Here is a 23,500-nt window from a genome sequence, read left to right as displayed (position 1 = left end):
TGTGAAAGTGTCAACCAAAGTGTGGTAATTGAGGTGTTTTGTGGCCTAAATCTAACCAAACAATAGCTGAAAAAGTAAAAAATTTGTGAAAATGAAACATAAAGATCCAATAATGTGCCTGTTTTTGGCAGGTTAATAAAAGTTTCATGTCCCCAGGATGTGTCTTTTAGTTTTTTCGTTCAAAATACTGTAAAGATGGTTCCTTTTAACGTGACTGTAGCCCTGGTTTTTGTCTTATTCTAAATAAAAGCTGTTTTTGTGTTTTACAAACAATCGAGCTGCTGTTGGCCCCGCCCCCTTCAGGAAGAAAACTCTCTCTGCGTCTGAGATTGCATGTGCAGAGCAAAACAGCTGACTGAGGTGTGAATGAATGTGTGACAGACTTTTTTAGGGCTTCTAACTTTGCCTCTGAGCGATCGTTTTACATGGAAATACCACTGAATTCACAGAACAGACGCTGTTTTTAACTTGTGTTTACGGTGAGTTTACGGTGAGTATTAAATTGAGACTGTTATTTAGTTGACATTTTAGTCATATCCAGTCATTTTTATTAATAAGTGAGTGTTTCCATAATAAATAATGATGGAATTTGTAAAGACATGATCATTGTGAACATAAAAAAACATTTTTTTTTACTTTTAATAAAAATGTATAAAGATATATCCCACATACTTCAAAAGTTCCTCAATTACGTATTGACCCAGCAGCAGATTTCATGTGTTTTCCTCGACTAAGACATTTCAGAGTTAGCAGAAGCAGTTCTGGAAAGTAAATAAAGCTGGTGGACTGAGAGGCAGCTGCTCATTCAGAATGGCTCACCTATTCATATTTCTAGCTTGACAGCTATTGATTATGCACATATTCTGTAGAAACTGAATAAATTCTGACTGGCTCGTAAAGCTGTGAGGCTCTACAGATGAGGGGTGCTGGAGGAATGGCAGCAGAGAGCATTTTTAAATTCTCACAGCGTTCATTGTACACTTCCAAGTTTTTAATAAGAATGGATTTTCACCATATGGGACCTTTAAGTCCAAGAATAATAGTCCCACATGGGATGTGAACCTCAGTCTCCTGGGTGAAACTAAATGTGGCTGAATTATGCCTCCATTCTTACAAAGACTTTGCATCTCTTCCAACCTGGGAGCCTTTTTCTGCTATATATATCAGACTGCATTCTAATTTCAAAACACAAATGAGAATGCAGTTTAGTTGTATAGGAGTGTAATGTTTGTGAGGCCATAGAATAATCCCTAAAATGTCATTAGTTTTGTTTTTGTTTGCACCTCCTTAATTGACCCCAAACTAGGTTATAGTCGGCGTAAGCCTCCTTGAGTGTGGACGGTTCCCTGTGGAGGCGATAGGGCAGCTACAATTACCTATAAAGCCAACGTCTGGTTTCCTCCTTAAATAAAACATTCCTATGAATAATGCAGGATGTAAAGCGGTAAACATGTCGCCCTTTTTTTAAGACTGAAAAAGGGAGGAAAAACTTGCTTTAAATTCCTCATGTTTCTGTGTCATTAACCCTCATGTCGTACTGCAGGTCAAAAAGACCCATTTTAAAGTTTGAAAATGTGGAATAAAATACATTTTCACACTGAAAACTTCCACATTTTCAACATTCTTGAGAGATTTTTGAACATTTTTTGGTGGGGAAAAAAGAAATGTTAAAAAGAAGTTTCGTTAAGAACATTCAGAAAAAAATCAACCAAAATCCAGCAAATTTCGCTGGATTTTGGTAGATTTTTTTGTGAATGTTCTTAAAGAAAATATTAGAAATTTTACTGATATATATGTAATCACTTTAGATATTTTTAGGATTTTTTGGAAGATTTTTACTCATTTTTTGAAAATGTTTACAAGAATTTTCTTGCCAAATTTGGGGGACTTTTTTAAAATAAAACTTTTAAGGGAAACTTTTACGGAATTATTGGAATTTTCTTCCTGAAGGTTTTGTAAATTTTCTGAAATTTGTGGAATTTTTTTGGCTGAATTTTGGGATTTTTTTTCAGAAAGGAAACAATATTTTTTGGTGCCTGTAAACGAGGACAACAGGAGGGTTAAATGTTCCATTCTGGTGTTAAGGACACGGTTCTATCTGATGGTCACAACAGCGTAAAATACCAGCAGTGGATAAAGTTACATCATTTAAAACAGCGTCCCAGATTTGGTTTGCTGCGTCTGTTTCTCGCTCAGTGACTTCTGGGCAGTTTTACCTACTGTACCCACTGTCTTCCATGTAATTAACCACTGACGGCTGTAATATAAACAGCAGGGAGCTGAAACACAGTCGGTGTTTAATCAAGGAGGAAGAAGTTCTCAGAGTTTTAATGTGACTCCTGGCTGCAGCAGTTTTGGCCCTAAATATTCTTGATTTTACAAATTTAATATGTAATAACTTCCTTAAATTGGAAAAGACAGAAGTACAACTAAATGAATAGAGATGAATGACTCTGTTTAGGTATCCGCATGAAAATATAGGACATTAAAAACACAATTGTTGGAGAAAAGTTAATAAAAAACATTTTATCATATGTATTTTTCTAGTAATTTATATTAGGGGGCTAGAGAGATTTGAAAATGGCCTTTAATGTACTTGGCTAACAAGTTTGTTTGCTATAGTTTTAGCCAATGAGCAACTTGTGTCACATGTAAACAAACTGTAGACACCAGCGTCCAGAGACTAGGGGGCGCTGCACAGAGAGATAAAGCAACAATAGCAACAGAATTTAAAAATTAGCCTTTACAGATAAAAAATATCACTTGAATGATAAAAGAAACTAAGTACTTGTATAAGACTTTAGTTAAGTGAATGTGCTAGTTAGTTTAACATGTAAATTAACTGTAGATACCTGCATCCAGACACTAGGGGGCGCTGCGCAGAGAGGTAAAGCAACAATAGCAACAGAAAAATGTAAAAACGAGCCCTTACAGATATAAGCTATCATTTGAGTGATAAAAGAAACTAAGAACAGGGGGTCCTCGACTTAAGTCAGAGTTCCGTTCCTACGGGCGTGATGTAAGTTGATTTTCGCCTTAAGTCGGAACTCCAGTGAAAATGTAAACAAAGCCGTTACGTGCATCACGATATCAATCAGTTTACATATTTGTACAACTACAGTAACGAAAACAGTCATTAGCTCACACTGAAACACAACTCAATAGGAAAATACCAGCAAAAATGTAAACTGTACGTCTGACTTACGCTTGGGAGCCATAATGACGTTAGCTAATGTAGCATAATCCAATGTGGCAGCAAACGTAAACAAAGATGTATTATAGCACCGCCTGACTACTGCACATACAGTATTCATTCACTCCGTTCCACCCGCCGCGTGACGACATATTTATCCGCTCTGCTCATCAACTAGTTCCACTGAACCAGTTCCGATGTAACGACGAAACGCCGTACGTAAAACCGAGGACCCACACGTAATCAGTTCCGACGTAATGGCGAAACGGCATAAGGACGTCATAAACTGAGGACCTCGTGTACTTTATAAGACTTTAGTTTTAGTTAATGTGCTTCTTAATTTCACATGTAAATTAACTGCAGACACCAGCGTCCACACACAAGGGGGTGCTGCAGAAAAAAAGTTAGACAACCATAGCAAGGCAACAATGTAGAAATGTAACCATACAGTTTAAAGCTGGGCATTATTTGAGGAAAAACAAAATATGACAATAATTTTACTTTTTGAAAAACAACAAAAGTAAAATTAGGTTTGGCTAACGCTATCTGCTAGCTTTAACTAGCACCAGTTCAGTCACTGCTAGTACTTGTTCTATTAACCCTGCTGTTGTCCTCATTTACGGGCACCAAAAAATATTGTTTCCTTGTCTGAAAAAAATCCAAAAATTCAGCAAAAAAATTCCTCAAATTTCTGAAAATTTACAGAACCTTCAGGAAGAAAATTCTAATAATTCCTTAAAAGTTTCCCTTAAAGGTTTTAGAAAAAAAAATCCCCCAAATCTGGCAATAAAATTCTTGTAAATATTTTCAAAAAATGAGTAAAAATCTTCCAAAAAATCCTAAGAATATCTAAAGTGATAACATATATATCAGTAAAACTTCTAATATTCTCTTAAGAACATTCACATAAAAATCATCCAAAATTCAGCGAAATTAGCTGGATTTTGGTTGATTTTTTTGTGAATGTTCTTAAGAAACATTTTTAAGATTTCTTTTCTTCCATCAAAAAATGTTCAAAGATTTCTCAAAAATGTTGAAAATGTGGACATCAGAAGTTTTACTGTGAAAATATATATATTTTTTCCACATTGTTAAACTTTAAAACGGGTCAATTTTGACCCGCAGGACGACACAAGGGTTAAATGCAAAGACATAAGTGATGTAACCGTGCAGTCACACCATCACTAGCTGGTTCAGAACCCTTCCACTCTGCGTTGTGTAATTTTTATATAGTCGTAAGGTTGAAACATCTTCTTTGTGCCGTTTATTCTGGTAAATGTAAGAAAACTTCTGGTCAGTGGGCTCAGGGGAGCAGCACGTTCATTAGGCTAATGCTCGCTAGGTAGCTAGCTCATGGAGTGTCTCAAACTCCCTAATTACATATTTTAATAAAAACATTAAATATACGTCAACACACTCCAGTCAACATCCAGATAGTTCATAGTGTACATATACTCATAAAATAAACAAAAGAACAAGAAGAAAGCAGCCATTTCTGATCCCGTGCTGTGCTCTCTGACCTACCTCATGCACGCCTCTCAGGAACTGACAGTGCCACCAACACCAGTTTTACACTACAGCTCCAGAGAGGGCGCCACTGAGCCAACAACAGTAAATAAAACCAAATTACAGCAAGTTGAATTATTTATCACATATACACTGTTACATTAACTTATTTATCTATATGGAAAAACAGGGCATTTTAGAGCATAGAGCTAATAATTTTGGGACCTGTATTTGTATACCATAGATTTTAATTTCAGTTCATGATCAATTTGTTCAGACAAACTGTAGACACGGGGTGCTACAGAAAGAAGTTCAGTAATAGTAGCAATGCAACAATACAAAAATGCACCTGTATAAGTCAGGAATTATTTTAGTAAAAAAAACCCCAAAGATGATGATTTTACTTTTCAAAAACATAAAAAGTTAAAATTACCTTTAGTTAACACTAAATGCTATCTTGCACCAGTGCAGTCACTGCTGGTACTTCCACTGAATTAAGTGATTCAGTTATTTATCTATGTCAAAGTATATTATCTTTCTCTTGTACTGTATAAGTTGCTAATTATTTCAAGTCCTGTATTTGTATAAAATAGACTTTAGTTTTATTTAATGAGCATCTTGTGTCACATGTAAACAAACAGTAGACACTGGCATCCAGATAAATGCGAAAATGTACCTAAAAAAACATGCTGAAATATCACTAAAGTGTATTTAATGTAAGAGAAGATGCCATGACAGCCTTTTACAGTGCTGTACGCATTAAAGGACCTTATATCAGCATTATTCTTATTCTGTTTTATTGCAGTTACTTGAGGTTGAGCTGCAAAAAGAAAACAAATCTATAAATCTGTCTTTATTTAACTTGACTCCACTTCTAGTTACTTCTTCTAGCGTCACGTCACCACATGAGGAATCCATGAAGAAACAGAGGAGCTCAGAGGAGATGAAGGCTTCCCAGGCGGGTAAGCACAAACGGCAGGATTCTCCCAGAGGACGAACACAAAGCTTAAAACGAGTTGCTGCTGATCTAAGTCGTTTCTGTGTTCTACATGCCGCTCTGGCAGACTCACTCTGTGCGTATACCGAGCATATTAAAGTCTCTCACTTTGTTTTTTGTAGCTCACGGCCCCTATTGTCTGAGTATCAGCAGCCTATGTGAATCCCTCTTGTGACATATTCTGGTTTTAATCAGATCTGAGGTGTCGTATGTGCAGATGTCTGTGTGATCAAACACTTTCCACATTTTATATTTAGCACCATTCTATTTCTGACAGTTTTTTCCCTTCATTATATAACTTATCTGCACATTTGAGTTTCCTGCGGTGAAACTAGTGAAGCGGTTTTTTGTCTGTTTGCAGCTCAACAACGGCCATTAGCATGTATTTGTTGCAGGACAGTCTAGACAACAATCAGACGCTCTCTTGTAAACGCTGGCATGAGGAAAATGCACAAGTGTTGGTGCAGCAGCAACAGGTCAGAGGTGTGGTTCACCTACTGACATGTTCCCTGCTGTGGCTGAAAGCAGACGTGAAGTTTGATATCGGAGAAAATTCTTGACCTAAGTTGTTTTGAAATGAAAGCAGGTGGAAATATCAGTACTAAACGATCGGATTTTTCATTTTTTATGACAATAAATGTAAAAATAACTGCGTCGTCAATGTATCTGAACATATAAATGTCATAAAGCAGCTTTAAAAAGCAAGAACTGTACTTTGCTATAATATTGCAGTACTGTACTTGAGTTTTTCTATTTCTGTTCTACACTCTATTATCTATTTCTGAATATTGTCCCCTAGAATATCCAGAATTGCGTCCGTTGGCTGGGATCTGGTGCAGGACGGACTAGACAGGATGCAGACAGACTCTTGTTAGCCCTCGAGTCGTCCTGCAGGTCAAAACTGACCCGTTTTAAAGTTTGAAAATGTGGAAAATATATAGAGATTTTCACAGTGAAACTTCTGATGTCCACATTTTCAACATTTTTGGGAAGTCTTTGAACATTTTTTGGTGGGAAAAAAGAAATGTTAAAGATGTTTCTTAAGAATATTCACAAAAAAAATCAAGCAAAATCCAGCGAATTTTGCTGGATTTTGGTTGATTTTTATGTGAATATTCTTCAAGAAAATATTAGAAGTTTTACTGATATATATGGAATCGCTTTAGACATTTTTACTCATTTTTTGGAAGATTTTTACTCATTTTTTGAAAATATTTAAAAGAATTTTCTTGCCAAATTTGGGGGATTTTTAAAAAAAAAAAAAAACTTTCAAGGGAAACTTTGAAGGAATTATTGGAATTTTCTTCCTGAAGGTTTTACAAATTTTCAGAAATTTGTGGAATTTTTTTGGCTGAATTTGTGGGGGGTTTTCAGACGAGGAAACAATATTTTTTGGTGCCTGTAAATGAGGACAACAGGAGGGTTAACCTCAACTGCGACCACAGTTTGCTCATATTTTCCCTTCTGCTTGCTGATACACGAAAGAATAAAGCAGTTGTAGCTGAAAATATTACAAACACTGGTTCTACACAGCCTGATTTTACACTTCTGGGAAAATAAATCCATAAAATGACAATGCATCATGAATGAATGTGATCATATTAGCAACACAACAGTAGTAACTAAATGTACATTAGTGTGTTAAAGGGTTACATTTAAAAAGCAAAAACTGCACTTAACTACAGTTTGGAGGTATTTTACTTCACTTCATGCATTTTATTTCAGTTCTTTCGTCTATTCAGGTCTGTTTACAACTAAAAACTCTCAATGTAAATGGATTTGCTGTAAAAGCTGGTGGTAATATTGGTGCTTTTTATACGTTTTAGAAAAATGCATCAAAAATCCCAATGCATCAGCAATAATTCTGACCTTATTGCAACATAACTGATAAATGTCAGGTGTAAAACATAATATTTCCCTTCGAGATGTGAAGGAGTAGAAGTGAAGTAGCTTTGAAAAGTGGCGCTCAAGGACTGCATTTAACTACAACTTATGAGTACTTAAGTGGTTCTATAGCGGTTCTTCAATCTATTAGTGAAGCAGCTCAGATGTGTTGTGTGAAAAGAGAAGGTTTGCTGTGAAATCAGGTGGGAATATTAGTAGTAAATGGCCGGATTTTTAAATTTTTATGAAAACACATTAAAAAAAAGACAACGCATGATCAATAAATCTGAACATATGTGCAACTGAGCTAACTACAAATGTAGGGTGAAAATTAAAATAACACATAATGGAATGTGAACGAAAGTCTCAAGTACAGTTTTAAGATACTTTACAGGCTTCATTTGATTTTGTTACCCAATTCGTGAAGTAGTTCAGATCTGTTTACAGCCACAAATGCTGATTCTAAGTAGATTTACTTGCCCTGATTTAACAGTTAAAAATGTAAATATACAAATAACAATGCATGATCAATAAATCTGATCATATTTGCAACATAGCTGCTGTACAACTGAGAAATGTGGGGTACAAATGAGAATATTTCCCTTTAAGTGGCAGTGGAGCAGACATGAAGTAGCTTTAAAAGCAGTTTTCAGATCTTAACTACAGTTCTGAGGTACTTTTCTTGAGTTTCTGTGTTTCCAGAACAGTTCTTTACTCCATCAGTGAACCAGTTTAAATCTGTTTACAGCTAAAAATTCTTGACAGAAGTAGATTTGCTATGAAAGCAGGTGGGAATATTGGTACTAAAAGGCCTGATTTTGCCGTTTTAACAAAAATACATTCAAAAAAGACAATGCATCACTAATAAATCTGATCATATAGATTATGTAGCTGCTGTAAATCTGAAAAATGTGGAGTAGAAACCATAATATTTCCTTTATGAGCGGCAATAAACATAAAGTAGCTAAAAAAAAACAGTGCTGCACTTATCCACAGTTTTGAGGAATTTAATTTGACTTTAAGTGATTCTATAACAGTTATTCACTCTGTTAGTAAAGCATTTTATGTGTTTATAGTTTCAAATTTGATTATAATAGTAGATTTCCTATTAAAGCAGGTGGAAATATTGGACATACATGGCCTAGTTTTTCACTTTTTATGGAAATACATTAAAGATGACAATGCATTTTTAATAAATTTGATCATATTTGCAACATAGCTGCTGCACAACTGAGAAATGTTGGTTAGAAACATTAATATTTCCCTTTGAGAGGCAATGAAGTAAACATAAAATGACATTAAAAGCAGTAGTCAAGTCGTAACTACAGTTTTGAGCTACTTTAGAGCTTCTATTCCAGTTATTCTCTCTAAGTAAAGCAGCTTAAATTAGAATTTATAGCTGAAAATTCTTGACAAATTCAGATTTCCAATGTTAACAGGAGGGAAATTGGTGCTTTTTTTATTCAAACGGTGCATTATTAATGAATCAGAGGAAATTTGCCACATACCTACTTCACAGCTACTACATGGAATCAAGTATACTACTTTGTGATTCTACTCATATGTACTTGAGGCTCCATATTCCAGTTAATAAAACACAATATAACCAACAGATGATCGATTAGGAGCCACTCAGCCGTAAATAAAGTAAATTTACCTCCACCTTTGCTCAGATTAAGCACATATCCATAGAGTGGTTATTATAATCCACTGATAAATACACATTACGCTGCTTTTGCACTTCTGCGTGACTTTTCCTCACTGCAGAACATCTCTGCTGTGTGTCTGAGTGGATCTTCTCCCAGACGGAAACCGAAGCTGCACTCCGGGATATGAACATGTGAGTTTGCTGTGGGGTCTTAAATCACAACAATGGGGACACGAATAGTAAAGCAGGGTTGGTGGGTGGGTGGGTGTGGGGGGATTTCAGAGGAGGCTTCAGCTGATTCTTGACTATTCTTAGTGCTCCGGCTTTGCTCTCACAATGAGACTCTGGCAGACAGATGAAGTAATTCACCTCAGGCTGCTCTGCTGGAACAACCATAAATCACACCTCCTTACTGTTGCCTCTGCAGGAGCACATCAGCCTTATGACACCACAGAGACGTGGAATTCAAACGGCAGTTGGTTAACTTCTTGTCAAGCATTAGACCAAGTGGGGGGGGGTTGCTGCCTTTACACTCATTTTAATCTCCACTGTGCCCCAATTCTGGGCTTGTTTTCTCCTGCCCTTGAGGCTCCAGTTCCTGACTCTGGATCGTTTTTCTCCAGGCATCTAAACCCAGAGTCCTGGTTCAAGTTTCAGTGTTTACAGGTAAACAGACAACTGGCAGCTCTGGCTCTTATTTAAACCAATATCATGTAAATTCATGTAGTCTGGAGGTGCAGGGAGGAGGAGAATCATCTCCGAGTCTCTCCCGTTCTGCTCCACACCTGAGTTTTCTGTTTCTCTTGCATGAACTGCAGATTTTTAACACAGCTGTGACAAATATCCCCCCGAAAAACTGACATCTGGATGGGATGACAGTCAAATCCCTTCTTTTAGATTACACTCCGCCACAATCCGCGATAACAAACACACATCTTCAGCGATTTTAATTAAATCCACGAACGAAGCGCAAAGACGCAGAACTTACCTCGAGCAGATAAAAGCATTTGCGCCGCATTTCCAGAGCTTTAAATCTTCACATAATTCTCTGTCAATAAATATCACTTGGTAAGAGTCTTTTTGTCTTCTTCTTTTTTGTCTCCCTTGAGATTGGGAGTTAAAATGTGGAAGAAACAGGAAAAAGTCGCGATAAAAAAAATCCAAACGCCGAGCTGTCCGGTTGGTAGAGGAGCTCCTGTTCCGTTAATAAAGAGGATTTAACGCAGAGAACGTTGGAGCCGGTGTTCAGGTGATGCGCCGTGCGGGTCGGTTTGTGTTACCGGACTGGAAACCGAATCCACCTTGGAGCGTTGCGCACCAAACCGCCTCGGACGCAGCCGTTCCACCTTCAGCTCTGGCACCGGACCAGGACTCCTCTTTCTGTTCCACGCGTGGTTCTGTCACCCGGAGCCTCGGATCCAGCTCCTCTCCACCTCCTCCTCTCCGTCCTCCTCCTCTTCTTCTTCTTCCTCTCCCCCCGACGCCGTGCCGCAGACTAACCGTCCTCTCGACGCGCCGTCCACGTTGTGCCACTTGTCCTGGTCGGGAGGATCCGGCGCGATTGAGGAATAACTCGGAGTTAATTATGCAACCGCTGCTCCGCATCCAGACCCCTAATCCCGCCGCGATCCGGACGTGGCTGCGGAGAGAAAGTTAAAAGCTCCGTGATTTTATTTTGGAAGGGGAGGATCCGTGCGCATCGCTGCTAAGGAGGGAACCCTTTAAACATGTGGCCCCGTTTTCAGCTGAATTAGTGCTAGAGCCGCGCACAGTGGAACAGATTTGTCTGATGGCTGCGATGGACAGATGGTCCCAGAGTGTCAATGAAGTTAAACGTCCTCAGGAGCCTTTTTTAACCCTCGTGTTGTCCTGCGGGTCAAAATTGACCCGTTTTAAAGTTTGAAAATGTGGGGAAAAATATATTTTCACAGTGAAACTTCTGATGTCCACATCAGAAAATGTGAAAATATATATTTTTTCCCACATTTTCAAACTTTAAATGGGTCAATTTTGACCCGCAGGACAACACGAGGGTTAAACTAAAAAAAATTGTTTTAAAAAGCTTGAAAAATGATGTGTAGATTAGCACTGGAGGAATGATTCTAGTCTGAAAGCAGAAGATTCATGTAACAGTTTTAATGAGGGATTAACATTTTAATTAGTGGTTTCCAAGATGAGGGAGGCGGCCTTCTGTGGGGTCGCAGAGCAAATATTAGGGATCATTAGAATTAAAAAAAAAACATATTTCAAATTATGCGTAATTCTGTTGACATTTTGCTTCATTAAAAATGCAAACGCTGATTTTCTGACCTTGACGAAACATAACACCTCACTGATGTTTGCAGTTAATTTGGAGTAAGGTCTGTAACAGCTATAATCAACATTTTTATATGTATAATATATAATTGTAATGTGAAAGGGGTGGGTTGACAAAAAATTATGACCTGAATTCCAATTTTCCTTGTGACTTCGGTGTCCCAGGTAAATCTGAGGGAACAAAAGGTGCTAAAAAAATATAGATATTTCGAAATCTGTTAGATTTTACGGACATTTCAGCTGCTTTAAACCAACGACAGATGACTTTTTGGCCACATGGGGGCAGCAGAACAAAGCTCTAAACAACATTGTACATACTATCGCCTCAAAGTTTGTAGCATTTGTATTAATTTGTAGTGTCGCTGCTAATATCGAAAATCAATATTTTATATGCATGATGTATAAATGTAACGCCATTCATCAAAAATCTCCAACTTTCCTCAACTTGGCATCTTAAAGTAAAACTGATGGGTCACGAGATAAAAAAACAAACAGAAAACACTCATGCTTATTTTAATTATCATTCAGTTGAGTTTGAAAATAGATATTTCACATTAATCTTACATTTATAGACATTTTAGCTGCTTTAAATCAAAAACAGCTTATTTTTTTTGGCCACATGGGGGCAGCAGAACCAAGCTCTAAACGCAATAGTTCACATAAAGTTTGAGACATTTGTGTTAATTTTGAATGCTGTCTCAATATTTGAATATGTATAATGTGTCAAATGAAGTCCATAAGAGGTAAAGCAACAAAAATGTAATATCTGAATCTTCAACGTTACTCAACTTAGGGTCTTAAAGTAAATCTGAGGGTGAGATAAAGAAAAAAACAAAGACATATTTTAAAACTGTATCGCCTGATTCTGCTGCTTTTCTTTCATTGTCCAGTTTTTGTTCAGTGTTTCACAGAAAAATAACTGAAGATTGTGGAGTATTTATGAGCTAAAGAGCCAGATATTTCCCTCAGGAGGTGGTGGAGACCAAAAACAGCGCTAAAAGAGGGTGAATATTGGCTCCTTGGGCACATTATTTTCAATTCTGATTACTGATCAAAAAAAAGTAACTCCACTGATAATAAAATATTCAGAGTGCGTGTAAAATATCTGATGGAGTCATAACCCTGGAAACATGTAAAATAGAGTTCTGCAATTTGCGGTAAACAAAGCAACAGGGTGATTTTAACACAAACCATGATCCTCTAAATCTAATCAGGTCATTTTGGTGTCAAAATGTCACCAAACACCAACTTAAAAGACAAGTAAAGCAAAAGAAAAAATGAATAGAACTCAAAAAAATACATAATTGAACCACTATAAATGGTCCAAGATAGGAATTGTTCATAAATCTTCTTGGTCAAAGTCCATTAACTTACACTTCCACCACCTTCACTTTCCTTTGCAAAATTGCAGTTTTTCATTATTTAATGGATAAAAATGCATCAACTGAGCCAATAAAAGGTGGAGGAGGTTCCTGACGTTTTATATGAATGGAAATGAGCGATGAGAACGGCCATTTAATCAGCTGCTGACAACATCTGAATTGGCGCAATATTGGACTTAAATTAATCTAGTGGACATAGACACAACTCCAAATGAAGGGAAATTTTGCTCTGTATCTGCTCAGTGCGGTAAATGAACCGTTTGTGAAGAAGTTCATAATATTCATGAAGTTGAAGCTGAATCTGTTGCCTTCAAGGGGCCAAAAACTCAGTTATTGCAGGTTGAAGAACCCAAACGCTCCAGTAAGCCGAGTTAATCAGAGCTTTTTCACTGAAAATAGCAGCTGAAATTGTAGTGAGCACAAACCAAAACGTGAAACTGTGGATTGCAAAACCAAATAAGAAGCTCAAGAACACTCTTTAGACACAAACAGAGCTGCCCTCTTGAGGTAATTCTCATCAGATTCACTGCTACAAACCACTTCTTTCTGATTACACTCACATCATTCAGTATCAGCCGAAAACCACTGATTATTGCAGGTTTAGGCTCTTTGGGATGCAAAGATCCTTCAAGTGGAACAAGATTTGAGGACATCTCTTGCTTTGACTGAACGGTTTGTTCTCACATTGCTTCATTTTAGGGAATCATGAGCCAAACCAGCTGGAAAATGCAGGTTTAGGTTATTAACTCTCCTGTTGTCCTCATTTATGGGCGCCAAAAAATATGTTTCCTTGTCTGAAAAAAATCCAAAAATTCAGCAAAAAAATTCCCAAAATTTCTGAAAATTTGCAAAACCTTCACGAAGAAAATTCCAATAATTCCTTAGAAGTTTCCCTTAAAAGTTTTATTTAAAAAAAAAAAAAAAAATCCCCCAAATTTGGCAAAAAAATTCTTGTAAATATTTTCAAAAAATGAGTAAAAGTCTTCCAAAAAAGGAGTAAAAATATCTAAAGTGATTCCATATATACCAGTAAAACGTATGTTTTCTTTAAGAACATTAAGAGCAAAATCCAGTCAAATTCGCTGGATTTTGGCTGATTTTTTGGTGAATATTCTTGAGAAACATTTTTAACATTTCTTTTGTTCCACCAAAAAATGTTCAAAGATTTCCCAAAAATGTTGAAAATGTGGACATCAGAAGTTTCACTGTGAAAATTTTTATTTTTTTTCACATTTTCAAACTTTAAAACAGAAAAATTTTGACCCGTAGGATGACACGAGGGTTAAAATGGAAAAAAAGCCAAATATTCTCCCATCTATTAGGATGGTTGGTTGGATGGAACCAGGTTTTTCTAGACATTTCTCTGGATTCCATATTATTGATTGACAGTTTATAGGTGGAACAATACAACAGAAGAATCACTAATGAAAATAACTGACAGTAGCTGGTCTGGTTTGGGTTTTAATTGATCAGGACTCCCTCCTTCCCCCCGTCCCACTTGGTTTTGATCCAAATGAATATTTTGCACTCTATCCGACATCTAATATAGACGGCTAATATCCACACTGCTGGGGCTTCGACTGCACAAAACGCTCCATGTACCAAAGCTTTCTTTAGACCCGGTGACGTGCAAGGAGGCATTATTGGAAAGATGCTTTAATCCAAGGTGACAGCGCCTTCCCCTGAGTGTGCCATCTCCTGAAGTGTCAGTAGCGGCAACAGGGGAGACCATATCCAACTGGGTTTATGCGGTTTTCCGTTTCCACTTATTAGTGTGAGCCCTATTGGACACGGTGTACCGAAGGACCGTGAACCACCTGTCAACGGGACCAGCATTCAGGTGGTGATGAATTTCAACCTGACAGGTGTCGCCGCCTGCTTCGACAGAAGCACTCGTTTTGGTCGTGATGTGGATTTTCTGCAAGGGGCCACCTGAGTTTATTTAAGACGGTTGTGTAAGACACTATTTAATTCCTTTTTCCTGCAGCTGGAGGAGTTGGCCACAGACTGTAGTCCGCCCCCACCCTCCTCCTCTTCTTTCCAGTCTAATCTGAAACACAATTTATCTTCAATCAAGGAGCGAGACATCCCCGGCACTCGGCAGCTCGACCCAATCCTGGATGCGTGTGCAGCTCGGTGGCAAGAGGTCATTCCAGACGCATGGAGGATGACGAATCGGGCATCCGTCGCATGCTGGGCACAAGCACGTTTATGTAATCGACATGCGCTCCGTGGCTCGTACGGGTGCTGATAAATATGCTCCTGTCTTCATGTGAGTGCATTTCCATGATGAACGTCTGCAGACCCGCCTCGTGGTGAGCCCAGGAGGCTCTTAGGGGTGGGAAGCGTTTAAACACGACGAAATAAATGAAGAAATGAACCCCTTCAAGCCAAAACAACAAAAATCTCAGGGCTGCTCAACTAGTTTTATCTTCTATCTTAACCTTGGGCTCCTGTGATGTTTTCTGACATTTTATAGACAAAACACTCTATTCCAGGGGTGTCCAACATGCAGCCCGCGGGCCAAAATCGGCCCAGGAGAGGGTCCAATCCGGCCCGTGCGACGACTGTAAAGTTTAACAAATACAGAGAAGACATTAACTGCAGAATGTAAATTAGTAAAACTATGATTTTAAAATAATTTCTAGACCATGACAAGTTAAAGTAAACTTAGTAAAATACTAGATTGTTCTTTGGTCATTTTGTGTCTCATTTTTGTAATATTTTGTCTTGTTTTTGTTTTTTTCTCTGACTTCTGTCGTTTGTCTCATATTTTTCCTTTTGTTTCTCGTTTTTTGTCATTTTGTGTTTCCTTTTTGTCTCACTTGTGTTTTTTTTCTTATTTTTCTCATTTTGTCTTGATTTATTTGTTGTTTTGTGTATTGTTTGTGTCCTTTTATGTTTTTTTGTCTCGCTTCTGTTGTTTGTCTACTGTTTTGCCATTTTGTTTCTCGCTTTTGTCATCTTTGTAACTTTCTCATTTTTGTCGTTCGTCCAATTTTTTGTCGCTTTTTTGTTTTGTATCATGTTATTTGTCTCATTTTTGTCATTTTGCGTCTCATTTTTGTAATTTTTGTCTTGTGTTTGTTGATTTTGTCTGACTTTTGTCGTTTTGATCATAAAGTAAAATACTGCATCGTTCAGTTCCAGATAGCTGTGACTAAATGTTGTGTTCCTTTGTAGACACTCTGTGATCTGGAAGTTGTAATGTGGAAATGATAAACTGAGGCTGAATGTTGTTGAAATTGAACTTACTTTTCTTAAGAAATTTCTAGTTCATAATGTTTTGTACAAAGATAATTCCTTAACTGTGAACATTTTCAGAATGGACTTTTGTGCACTAAAACAAAGGAAAAAATTGCAGTTGTGGTTATTTATAGGTTATTGTGTTGTGATTTTACTGGTCCGGATCACTGGAGATCAAACTGGGCTGAATGTGGAACCTGAACTAAAATGAGTTTGACGCCCCTGCTCTATTCAGTATTCTAAAAAATAATCAGCAAATGTCATTGTAAAGATTTCGATGCAAGCAGAGAATCAGTCCAAGCGGCGTCCTCCAAGGTCAACTTGTTCAGTCAAAGGTCAGTCAGTCGATGGCGGAACGTTTACAGCAGATAGTGACACATTTAGAGCTGCTAGATTAAATACACTAAGATGAAACTCCCATGTGTCACAGCAGAATCATGTTTGGACTGGTAGCATTAGGTGGTGTTGTGCTGTACGTCTGCGTGGTTATTAGTCATGTGGGAGCTGCAGCTGTGAAGTGATTGCAAAGCATGAATGAAACAGCTGACGCCAATTAGCTAATGCGAGCTGACATCAGTGCTCTGCTTGAACTGTTGCCACGCTCCTGCTTTTGACCAAATCACACCGGCTTCATCAGCAGATTGAAGCAGATCTGTTGAATTTTCTCTGGGGTTTCCTGACGCTCTTAAGGCTTGTTTTCTCTCCCCTCAACCTCTTCACATTTCAGATAATTTTTATGTGTCTCATTAAATGCATTTGGAATAGCTTGTAATTATCTTTTTATGTGTTGCTGTAATTAGGCGAACTCCGCTGAGATGATCCTCTGCAGTAGGAAAAGTTACAACAAAATTACTTGCTGGTGCCAAAGAAGTGACAGAAAATGTTTTTACGAGGCTGGATTGGAGTGTTTGGGGTGCGAATGCCCTGGAGGTCCACATTTTCTGGCTTCCTGAAGATTTCAGGATCATCGTTTGGAAATTAGTTGATGATATTTGAAATCCGTCTGGCGGCACTAAAACCCAATCAAAGCTGAAGAGATGAGGGTCTAAAGGCCAACGCATGGTTTCCGCATGGCTAAACCTGACATTGAAAGTGGTTCTATTCATTCTACAATAGGTGGCCATCCATCTGCAGCAGACGGTCATATTGCCCCTTAAATTGAACACAGAAAAAAAACATTGGGCTCCTGTGGGTGTTTTTTGAAAGGCTGGCTGTGACTTTTTTTTTTTTTTTTTTTTTTAACAGGAAATATCAGCTGCTAACCACCTGGGCTGTGGGTGGACATAGCACAGGCTATCTGGAGAAGTCAGTGTTTGAGCACCTTCATGAAAAGCAAATGAAAGCTCCTCCAGTGTCCAGCATAGGGCTGCAGCTATCGATTATTTTAGTAATCCAGTATTCTATTGATTATTCTGGCGATTAATCAAGTAATCGGATTCCGCACTAGGCATAAGCGTTACAGCATCAAAAGCGGAAGTGAGCGCTGTGCAACAGAAATAACCGTCCTGGACACCCACTCTACTTCCCATTTTCTAGTGATATTAGTTTGGTTGAGAGCAAAAGCTGCGTTCCTCTCATTCCACTGGTAGATTGGCAATGTAGTCCAATAACAATCCGTTATTTTTTTCGAGCCAAATGCCGGCGATGCACGCCAGAATTCCGGCACGGTGCCTGAATACTTGCAGAAAACATACAATGAAGGTACGTGTCCACTAGATGCGTTTCCCAGCATGTAAACGTGCTGCATCTGAAAATCGCACGCATGGTGAGCGGTCACTAGTGGGACACAACATTGTCACATGACAGCGCTGGAACTTCAGCGGGAAACTACGTGGTCACATGACCGAGCTTTCAGCTGGACAGTCCGGCAGATGTGTTGGATAAACACAGCAGCTCGGACACAAACTTTTTTTATTTCAAAAATACTTCAGGGAAAAGTATTTCTGAAAGCATTTGAGGCAGAAATAATCTGTGCAGCAGCTGAATCTGTCCTGGTTTTAGTTCACCGACGGCTAGTTTAGACGACCGTTTAGACCACAGACTGGTTGGTTCTCCTGCCGTAAACAATAGAAAAGCTGCGCTGGTTAAAATAGAAGCGTCCCATCAAATTTAGGGACCCGGTTTGTATGGAATGAAGTCTGGGTCCGGCTTCAGTCCGTCATTTCGTGACCTGGGGTCTAGCATGTACTTGATTAAACAAAGCCTCGATTCAGAGAATTTTACCTCGAGGAATTTTAGTAATCGAATTACTCGAATAACTCGAGGAATCGTTTCAGCCCTAGTCCAGCGCTTCAACTGTAACTCTATTAATACTGGAAATTGAAAGTGCAGATGAATAAGAATCTCATTGCAGCCTCTCCTCAAATCAGATTATTCAGTTTGAGTACAATTTGTTGTCCTGGCACATGTATAGTCCACTCGCTTGCACAAATTTTAACTTGCATGCAGACTCTCTGGAAAGCTGGATGATGAAATTTAAGTCACGCAGACAGTTGCAGACTTATAGAAAGCCTGAATGAGCCTTAATAAGGTAACAGCTGCATTATTGTATAATGTCGAGGGCTTGTCTCCTTGAGAGTCCACAGTTAATGCCCAGTTTTATGGCCTTTATTATTTCAGTTAACATTCCAATTTCATGAAGAACATTCCTAAGACATTTGGATTCCATCAAATAACCACCACGTATGACAGTTATAGGAGCCTCTAGCGACACGTAGCTAGAAAGACATAAAACATTAGACGATGCTCACAAGGACCACGTGATATCGTCTAAAGTCCGAGACCGAGAGAGAAAGTAGACCTGGAGCAGAAATGAGGCGGCTTTTTACTGCGGATAGTATGAATTTTTACAGGAACAACCTCCTCGAATCAACCGTTTCAGTTTTTATGTTTCCACTGTGGTGTAGGATCCAACAGACTGAACTGGAACATTAACTAAAAGGGCCTCAAAACAATGATGGACGTAACTCTAGTTCTATCAGCAGCACAGGAAACTGAACAATATTGATGATGATACCAAGGAGGAAACTGCAACTCAGTGAAGACATCGAGACTACTGGAAAAACGGTGCCAGTTTTTTTAAAGGTTGTTCAGAAGTACGTTTCCAGGTACATCTTTGTTTTTTCTTCCCCTCAAATGGCTCTAAAAAAGGTTTTACAGAAGATTGTCATCAGAATCAGAACACTCAAAGGTTCAGGTCATCCTAAAACAACAAGCAAGTTCCTACAATGGAAATCCACTCATAGTTTCATCAACTGCTGCTTCTGAAGTCAAGAACGAACATTCAAGTCAAATTTTATAGCCAGCAAAGACTAAAGGCTCTTTAAGAGAATGTTGGACTTCTTTTTTTTAAAGCCAGTAAGCAGACATTAACTTCAAACTGTTTCATCACCTGCTGTTTCCAAGATCAACAGTAATCAAAACAAATTCCAGTTTAAAACCAATATAAATGGTCAAAAAAGTGCTTAAAATCATCCAGAACAACAACAACAAAAGTGTGTGTTCCACTTTCATGAGCAAACACAATCTGCTGATGAAGACCATGTGAAATGGTTGAAAGCTCCAGAACAGTGTGGATATTTTGCAGCCAAGTGATGCTTCAAAGGTCTAGAAAAAACTTTTAAGTGCTCAGATTATTAGCAAATTTGAACATTATTCTTAATCTTCACATGAAGACCATGCAAAGTGGTTGAAAGTTGTAGAAAAAAGTGAGCAAGTGGACCTTGAGTTGAAATGTTCCAAGGTGAAAAATGAAATATTAAGCTTAATTTTTGAGGCAGCATTCCTAGATAAGGCTAATGTAAAGTATACACATCTACCTTGTATGAGCAAACACAATCTGCTGATGAAGACCATGCAAAATAGTTGAAAGCTCCAGAACACCGTGGACATTTTTTGGCCAAGTGATGCTTCGGTAGGTCTAGAATAAAGTTCAAATGCTCAGATTAAAAGAGTTTGAACATTACTCTCAACTTGCCAAGAAGTTTCAGAATAAGCGAGTAAGCGGCCCTTGAGTTCAGGTCAAAAATTAAATGTCAAGCTTACTTTTTAAGCAAGAATGACTGAAAGTAATGGAAAGCTGGAGAACAAATGGGTATTGCGTCGGTTTCGTCCAAATGTCAACCTTAATTAAACTTCAACGAAGCCGTCGCAGCATAGATGAGGGAAGTGTCCGGAAATGAAACCTAAATTTCAAAAACGAAAACAGTCGAAAGCTCCAGAACAAGCGAGGACGCAGACCTTGAGTTTAAATTATTTTGTCAAATTTCAAAGCGGCTCTTAAATACTCCAGTTGTCAGAGAAGAAATATCACAAAATTCATTCATCCAATCACTGCAGAAACTTCAAAAGCTTTTCCGAGAGACGAAAACTTGTCAAGTCACTCAGCGAGTCGGTGACCTAGAAAAAGGCTTCATATTTAAGCGCTCGCTGTGTTGGAGTGTGTGTGTGTGTGTGTGTGTGTGTGTTTGAACGTGTGTGTGTGTGTGTGAGGTGTGTGTGTGTGTGTGTGTGTGTGTTTGAACGTGTGTGTGTGTGTGTGTGTGTGTCTGTGTCTGTGTGTCTGTTAGGTGCTGTACGCTCGTGCTGATTCTTGTTTTGAGTTTTTGCCACATCTGTGCACGGTGTCTCGCTGCTGCATTCAGAGCAAACGCTTGGAGAGCTCTCCCAACAATAACAAACACAAAGCGGCCTAAAACACACTCCGACAATCTGCAGCCGGGTGTGTGAGGAAGAAACAACGCCGGCGTGCTGCAGGGGACCACACTGCAAAAACTGTAAATCTTACCAAGTCTGTTTGTCTTATATTTACTCACAATGTCTCATCTCACTTGATTTAAGATAAATTCACTGAACAAGAGACATTTCAGCAGATGGAGGGACTTGTTTTAACCCTCATGTCGTCCTGCGGGTCAAAATTGACCCATTTTAAAGTTTGAAAATGTGGGGAAAAAAAATATATTTTCACGGTGAAACTTCTGATGTCCACATTTTCAACAGTTTTGGGAAATCTTTGAACATTTTTTGGTGGGAAAAAAGAAATGTTAAAAATGTTGCTTAAGAATATTCACATAAAAATCTATTTTTATGTGAATGTTATTAAAGAAAATAGAAGTTTTACTGATATATATGGAATCACTTTAGATATTTTTAGGATTTTTTGGAAGATTTTTACTCATTTTTTTGAAAATATTTACAAGAATTTTCTTGCCAAATTTGGGGCATTTTTTTTTTTTTAAATAAAACATTTAAGGGAAACTTTGAAGGAATTATTGGAATTTCCTTCCTGAAGGTTTTGCAAATTTTCAGAAATTTGGGGCATTTTTTGGCAGATTTTTTGGATTTTTTTCAAACAAGGAAACAATATTTTTTGGTGCCTGTAAATGAGGACAACAGGAGGGTTAATACAATGCATCTTAAATAGCTTGTTAGTCAATCTTGAAATTATCGTTTTGAGTTGTATTTTACAAGAAAACTCAAAATAAGTTTAATACATCTCAAATTAGGAGGTTTCATGAAAGCAAAAATCTATTTTTGACTGAAAAACTGCATTTTTTTTAAGCATGTCTGGTTTATTTTAAGACATCTAAGCTTGACACCTAAAATAGAGCTTAAAATAAGTTTTTCCAGCTAATTTTAAGATCTCAATGTTCTAAATATCACATCTTATTTCAAGAAATCTGACCAAGCCATTTTTCACTTGTTCTATTGGCAGATTTTTCACTTATTTCCAGGTAAAAGATCCATGAAATAAGGTCTTTTTTCTTGTTTTGAGAAGGGCATTTTTCCAGTGCAGGAACACTGGTTCTGCTTATGTACTGAGGCGGGACGACATTCTGTATATTTATGATGTGAATGTTTCCAGCTTCTCCAGCACGCCCAAAAAAAACCAAACAAACAAAAAAACCCCCAAAGATATTTCATGTGGTGAACAATTTCAAGAGTCAGTCCTTGGACTGGGTTTGTGACAGAGCCTGCGTGAGTTATTGGCGAAGCCTTCGGAAGATGGCGTATTGATTTTCTGACAGGCCTGGATGTAGTAGCACCTTCCAAATGTGGCACGACTCGGTGCATGTTAATCAGGTCGCCCAACAAAGGCGGCCTTTGTGCTAACTCGCGCCGCTAACCTTTATAAGACACGAGTGTGCTCATTTACAAATCCATACTGCTGTTTTTGCTTTTTTTTTTTTTTTTTTTACACCGATAAGTAGCCTTGTTAGTGTTTCTCGTCCTCATACAAAACATCCGTGACATTTCCACTGTGGAGAGCCACTATGCAGGAGCACCGGATTACTGTGTCGTGATTATTACAACAACAAAAAAATAAAATAATGTAGTGTTCTCCAGCAGAGGATGGAATATAGACAGCATTTAATTTCCGTTGCTGCTTAGCGGATTACTTCCTGACAATCATATTTGGGTATAACTCATCTGGTTTGTGCAGTTTTAGTGACATCATCATTTTACACTCCTGACGTTTATGGGCACCGAGGCGTCGGTTGTGTAACATGATAACAACACAGAACCAAAATTGCAATCTTTGTGCTGTAATAGCTGCCATTGTGTTGTAACCGCCGAGTGCTGCCCATGTAACAGCAAAATTAGACGGAATCTGGAGCAAACAGAACATGAGGAGGAACAAGGAATAAACAAATACATGGAAAATTCTGATATATTTAAAAAAAGTAAAAATAAATAGAACATACAATAAAATATACAAATGCAACATATCATATTAAAATAAGAATTAAAATAAGATGTAATTAAACAAAACATAACTTTGAGAAGTAAACGATAAATCTAAATAAAATTAACTGAAATAAAATTAAATGAACTGATAAAAGCAACGCAAATAAAGCACAAAATTAATAAAAAAAAATTCTAAATAGTTCTAGAAAAAACATGAAAAGTTAAAACAAGGTTATAAAATCGGAAATAAAAAAAAATTAAACACACTTAACAGAACTGAATTAAGAAAAATCCAAAATAAATTGATTATATTTTAATTAATTAGAATATGTAAATACAAACAATATAAGACAGAAAATGAGGATAATAATTACAAGACAACTAAAATTAAAAGACATTAAAAGAAGAGTACGAAAAAATAAAAATAAATTTAGCAAAATTTGTTAAAATAAGTTTTAAATGTGAAAAAGTAGGAATATACTTAAAACAGTTCTGCAAGCAAAATACAAAATTATAATACAGAAGTACAAGAAAATGAAAACATAAACAAAATATAAATAGAAAATAAATATAAATAATTATAAAAGAAAATAAAAGTAACTATTCACAGGAAATAAGAAACTGATTTAAAAAATTTATTT

General features: G+C 37.5%; 1 protein-coding gene across 5 annotated transcripts in view; it reads right to left on the bottom strand.

Moving 5' to 3' along the window:
- Positions 1 to 10,356, bottom strand: part of LOC111584347 (corticotropin-releasing factor receptor 1) — a 120,875-nt gene extending 110,519 nt beyond the window's left edge. For all 5 annotated transcript variants that reach the window (XR_008599522.1, XR_008599524.1, XR_008599523.1 and 2 more), the window contains exon 1: positions 10,217 to 10,356. Coding sequence is in view for 1 of the 5 variants with exons in the window: in XM_023293484.3 (XP_023149252.1) it covers positions 10,217 to 10,246 (30 nt within the window). In the remaining 4 variants the exon portion in view is untranslated. The remainder of the gene's footprint in view (positions 1 to 10,216) is intronic.
- Positions 10,357 to 23,500: the final 13,144 nt, after the last annotated feature.

This window comes from Amphiprion ocellaris, chromosome 18 (assembly GCF_022539595.1).
Source record: "Amphiprion ocellaris isolate individual 3 ecotype Okinawa chromosome 18, ASM2253959v1, whole genome shotgun sequence".
NCBI classification, from domain to species: domain Eukaryota; kingdom Metazoa; phylum Chordata; class Actinopteri; family Pomacentridae; genus Amphiprion; species Amphiprion ocellaris.
This window is presented reverse-complemented; position numbering and strand designations above follow the sequence as displayed.